Raw genomic sequence first — 5,947 nt, 5'->3', positions numbered from 1 at the left:
CCTCACTTTACTAATGAGACTGAGATAAACACACAGATCGAAGCTCTGCAACGGAAAGCTGACAACGGTTTTTGCTTGTTTACTGCCAGCAGATTTATCCTTCTCAGAAATGTTCCTGCGAACAAATACCAGAAAACTACTCGTCTGTAATAGGTTAAAAAGCAGTTTTCTTTACCTCAGGGCTACTGTAATAACACATTTCCCTGGCGGTGTTGCTCTACCAATTTATTAGGCAGCCATTTAGATCATAGCTCTTCTTGACATGCCTGACATGAATTTGTGAGCTTTACTTTCTCAATCTCAGAATTCCCTCACCTAAGCTTATTTTCTATTTCAATTGATAATAACGCTTAAAATAATTAGTTGATTAATTGATAGGTGGACAGAAAATGAATTGACAACCATTTTGAAGAGCCTTTCCAGTCTTTATGATAAGCTTTTTGTCATTCTATCTGCTTTCAAGTTGAATTTTTGTGAATTTTGTACTTTGGATGGACAAAATTAGCCATTTAATGATGTCATCTTGGGCTCTGGGAACTTTTGGCTTTTTCCCCCATTATTTTCATATTATATTTACATATTAATAAAAAATATGTTGTTCCTTGCCTTTTGTTCAGTTCCTGCTGTAAAATGTAAAAAATTAGAATAGAATAAAAATTAGAATAGAAAATTTCATTTTCAGAAATCCAGTCAATTCAGCACAAGACTGGGAGAGTATTTTAAATGTTAGTATAGCTCCAGGTCCCAACAGTGAAACTATCTGACTGAGTAATTCAAACCGCTGTGTGTGTGTGTGTGTGTGTGTAACGGTATGAAAATTTAACCTCACGGTTATAGTAACCAAAATTATCATGATTTTTGGTATTATCGCCGTATTTTTAAAACTGCGTTCTATGCCTTTAGCCGCAACTTTTTTTCCTGCACGTTCTGCAGACAGGATAACCAGCTTCAATCAGCTGTCCTTTAGTATTCTTATAATAACCTAAAAATGCCCATGCTTTAGATTTTGTCCTCTTAGAGTGCTAATAAAAGTCCTGAGCGCTGTCATCTCCTCCTTCCACCATGATTTCACCTTCAAGAAACGTACGTTGTAGGCTACGCAGTGCACCTCCGCGGCAACTTCAGGGAACTCAGATGAAGCTGGGCAGGATTCAACAGAAGGTTCCCACACCGTGGTGATCCACCGTGATAATAATGATCTATAATTGTTATCGTCAACCTTTTTATCGTGGTTTACCGTAATACCGGCAATCGTGACATCCCTAGTGTGTGTGTTTTTCTGTGTGTGTGTGTGTGTGTGTGTGTGTGTGCACGCCCACACATGAGAGCATTTGCAGATCAGACTGCAGCTCCAAGGCAACAGTCTGTACCTTCACAGCTGTCCACTGGACTGAGTCCCTCTCCTCTATTGATGGTCCAGCACATCTTTGTGGGGATCCCAAAGTATCCCATCACACCTGTGTACATCCGGTACCAGCCTGCCAGGACCACCTGTGGACCAGAGATGGGTGAGAATCAGTGTGAAGCCCATCTGGGGCAAATGATTTATTTCACATCTAAGTTTGGGTGCACATCTGGTGTGCCTAAACTTATTGTAAAATATGACTATGTTTTTAGTCCTTAAAAAGTTATCACAAACATCTGCTTCCTTCTGTTCAGCGGCACCTATGGCAATAAGCGGTAGTCAGTCAGTTGCCGCCTGGGTCGTTTACTGGAAACTGGAATATTCAAAACAGTATGCTGCTTCACACACAAGTGAGTTAAAGAGCAAGTCTGTCGCGTTATACCCTCTTTGGCGGACCACACACTGCTTTGTGAAGCAGTCGCTTACTGTGCGCTGCTTGTGATTTTTCCCAGAAATGTTGCCACACCCACACACACACACACACAGTTTGCAACACTGCAAATGCAAGGGCTTATCATGGGGCCATAGGCTCAATCTCCATTGTGTCGCCCTATTGACAATACATAGGGACTTAACAGACATTTATTAAAGGAATGTCTTGAGGATTATGACTTTAAAGTCTGATAACAGCGATATATTACAATAGTATGCCAAGTCGGCATTACCTCTGGATAGAGATTGAATCTCTTCAGCGTGTTAATAACTAGGGGATACTCTGTCAGCCGATCGTTCATGACCATGTGGAGGCCATCCAGGAAAGAGGGAGCCTCAATGATGGTCTTGTAGTAAGAATAATACAGACCCTGGAACCAAAAGAAGATAATTAACACTTGATTAAATTCATACACAAGAACTCAAAATGTCAAGGCAGAAAGTGGGAGAACAAAAAGACAAAAAGAAAAAAGGAGCTGCTGAGAGAAAGAGAGAGAGAGAGAGAGAGAGAGAGAGAGAGAGAGAGAGAGAGAGAGAGAGAGAGTGAGAACAGAGTGATACAGAGAGAAAAAGACAGCAGACAGACACTAAATATAACTCCACCACAACAAACAACTCAGACAGAGGAAACAAAAGTCAGTCAAACAGACTCAGCAGATGGCAACTGTCTCGCGGCACATTTGGTACTGTAGCACACAGCAGGGGCGAGGGAAGAAAAATATTCAGTTTGCATATGATAAAATCATAACCTTTACTGTCTCACATGTCTTAAAAGGGCATGAAGCTTGTGCTGCACGTTGAGTAAGAATGAGAATGTTTTCACAGTTAGAGCTGGAGTCATAGAGCTGGGCCATATGGATATAATCAGATATCACGATGTTCTTGGCCAAATACCTCGATATCGATATTGTGGCGATATTTTAGCGTTGACAACTGATGCTTTGACAAAATATCTTTACACTTAGATTTAAGATAAATAATCATCAGCAATGTGAATATATTGACTAAGTGGGTAAAGGCAAATCCCAACCAATTTACCAAAATACAGCCTTTAAAACCAGGAAAAGACAATACTTATGTTATATTACAATATCCAAAATCAAAGACGATATCTAGTCTCATATTCCGATATAAATATATTATATTATTATATTCTGTACATATTGCCCAGCCCTAAAATGACCCACATACCCTGATTTTGCCCGTGTGCAGCAACCAAGAGTCATGACAGAAAGCGACAGAAAAGAGATGCACCGACATTTTACATATTGTTAGAATCACAAATATCAGTTTGAAGGAAGTTGAATATTGTTTTGTAATCTCAAGGGAGGATATGATGATTTTCTCTGAATTTGCAGATGATAACGAGTACAGCTCCTCGACTCCTTGGTCCTTGGCTGAACCACAAGTTGTTCTGTCCCTTCATGGTAAAGGTTGTTTCAAAGCTCTTATTTCTGATTCGAGGACCTAGGAGCAAGCATCGAGGAGGGATCATAGAGGAGCTATAAGCAAAGATACACGAGAGCAGCCTTCCTGGAAGCTGTTGCTAACTCTGCCCAGACATCTGACGAATTCAAGTGATGCTTCAGAGAAAAGGACGACTCATCCCTCTTTGTTCGTTGCCTCTCTCCTCGCGTCTCTCCCGTGCCTCCTCGGTGGGAGGGACTAAGACGTGAGCAATGCAGGCAAGTGGAGGACTCAAGGAGGCAATTTAAGCAACATGAGATGCAGCTATAAAGTCAGTATGGCCTCATACACTTCTGCCCTAAATATTAATTTGGTCTCCCACATTCACTTTAACTGAAGCCTATGCCACTGGCAAAATTAAGACGTTTTTTCTTGTGATTAGTCTCGTGTGAATGCCGTCGTCTGGCCCAACTCTGGCAGACTCGCAGGTCACCTTTGTTCAACTTTTCTTATGGTTGTTAAATAGAAACAGTGTGTGGAAATGTCAATGTCATTACTCTAGCGCTGTGTCATCACCTTGTTTTGTACAACACCATAATGCCAGATTACAAACTGCAGGATCACTCGCAGATGCTTCGCTCTGCTCAATATTGATTTGAAACACACATTGGAACTGTCACACAGCATCCTCACTCTGACCTCTCCATTTAGAGCATATAATCGTTGGTACTGAGCATGTGTGTGTCATTCAGGCCTGTGTGTAATGTGTGTAGAAACCGGTTGTAAATTGTAATTTCCCCTTGTGGGATTGATAAAGTATACATCATTATTATCACTATTATTACATCAGTCCTCATGATCTTAGATGATGAGCTCAGTATACGCTTATTAGTGCATACCTAATACAAAAAAATTGATTTACCATTTCTGTCCGGAAAGCCATTTCCTTCTCCAGGTTTGACAAGTGTGAAAAGTGTCTGTCATTCTCAAACAGCTGTGAGAGATGATGCCTGCCCATAGGAGGAGAAATATGTGAGCCAAGAGCTGCATCCACAAGTAAACACAGCAGTGATGCATCGCATGAGTAGTAATAACAGACTGGGAGATAACTCACCAGTGGAGATAGCCAGTCAGAGCAGCTGTGGACAGAGAGAATCAACTTTAAGTGCTGCCAAAACATGCTTCTTTATGGTCCAGAAAGTAGCCATAGACACATGAGTGAAGGCGTATACAATGTTGTGGGTGGCTACGGTGGTGCGGAATGAAGATAACTCATGTTAATATTAGCTTGACCCTTGCCAGAAAACATGTTAATACGTGTGGAACTTACATGTCATAAGCAGGGAGGAATACGGACTACTTTAATGCTATGTAAATGAATAGCAACCATAGGTAGCTAACGCTAGTGAGCTGGCGTTCAGGTGAGATAACGTTAGCCAACTAATCAGCGGCGGAGATAACTTCATTTAGCGGATACGCTAATGCTAACGCTAAGTTACTAGTAACGATAGACTACGTTAGCAGCCGTTAGCTAGGAGGAGCTAGCTAGCTGGCTAACACTAGGTCCTAACTTACCGAGGAGAAGAGTGATTCCCAGCTTCACGGCTGCAGAGGGAGTCAGCCCAAGCTTGTGCCTGATACCCGAGAGACCGTTTGGATGAGAGCTGTTGAAAGCTTTGCCCTCCCTGCCTGGTCGCCTAACGTTACTTTTGCCTAGGGGCGAAACAAGCGGGCTCTTGTCGCGGTCAGTCTGGGTCGCTGGACTCTTCCCTGACTGTTTTCTGTTTTTAGCCATCATGATCTCAAGGAAGAGTTGAGGATAGGCAGTAAGGCGCCGTTGAAAAAGAACCCAACGGGGTGTGAGCAAAGCAACACCACAGTTGCTCGTATCTGCTCCTCGGATCTGCCCCTTTAGCTACCTGAGTGATGCTTTCACTGGTTCTTCGCTTCAGACACTCGTAGAAATGTTATGAAGCTTTGCCCCCTTCTGGTCGCTTAGCGCCCATACAAAGAGCTTCTGTTGGTAACCATGACAACGCTTATACACCAACGTATAGAGTTGACTAACGCTTCCGGTTTTTTACGAGTAATAAAGTATGTATGAGTCGTTGTATATTATGTGAAATGTAGTGCAGTAAAAAGTAGTCTACAATAGTTCCCTTTGAATTGTAGAGAAGTAGAAGTAGACCTAAAAATGATCACACATTGAAAATATTCAGGATTCTGAATGCAGGCCTAACTGTGCTAGGCTATGGGGTAATAATCCCCCCCCCCGCCTCAAAATAAAGACGGATGCAAGTCTTCACAATGTTCCCATTAGCGTACGCCAAATATATTTTCCATACGTCAATCATCACACACACACACTTTAAAAATTAGATTAGATTAGATCAGATAATGTTTTCTTCATCCCACAGCAGGAACATGTCCTTATTACAGCAGCATTTTCTACATAAAAGCAAAACAAACAAACAGGTAAACACACAAGAAGAACAGGCAAACAAGCAAACACTAGACAATGAAATCCCATATGTGTCCCCTGTGCTTTTAAATTTTAGAATTTTTTTGACTCCATTAAATAATTCTCTTAAGTCTTTGCTATCAGCGCCTGTATTAAACAATGAAGTAAGTCATACATTTTTTTCTTAAACATAGTTTAGTAGCCTAGGGCCTAGGCTACTAAGCTATGTTTAAGAAAAAAAT

General features: G+C 41.4%; 1 protein-coding gene across 1 annotated transcript in view; it reads right to left on the bottom strand.

Annotated features, from left to right (window-relative positions):
* dpy19l1l (dpy-19-like 1, like (H. sapiens)) overlaps positions 1-5,256 on the bottom strand; it is a 26,044-nt gene extending 20,788 nt beyond the window's left edge. The window contains exons 1-5 of the mRNA XM_034873544.1: positions 4,820-5,256; positions 4,359-4,383; positions 4,167-4,254; positions 2,071-2,208; positions 1,371-1,491 (exon numbers count right to left, since the gene is read on the bottom strand). Coding sequence (XP_034729435.1) covers positions 1,371-1,491; positions 2,071-2,208; positions 4,167-4,254; positions 4,359-4,383; positions 4,820-5,042 — 595 coding nt within the window. The 5' untranslated portion in view covers positions 5,043-5,256. The remainder of the gene's footprint in view (positions 1-1,370; positions 1,492-2,070; positions 2,209-4,166; positions 4,255-4,358; positions 4,384-4,819) is intronic.
* Between the last annotated feature and the right edge of the window lie 691 nt (positions 5,257-5,947).

The sequence above is a fragment of the Etheostoma cragini genome, chromosome 6 (assembly GCF_013103735.1).
Source record: "Etheostoma cragini isolate CJK2018 chromosome 6, CSU_Ecrag_1.0, whole genome shotgun sequence".
Lineage (NCBI taxonomy): Eukaryota > Metazoa > Chordata > Actinopteri > Perciformes > Percidae > Etheostoma > Etheostoma cragini.
This window is presented reverse-complemented; position numbering and strand designations above follow the sequence as displayed.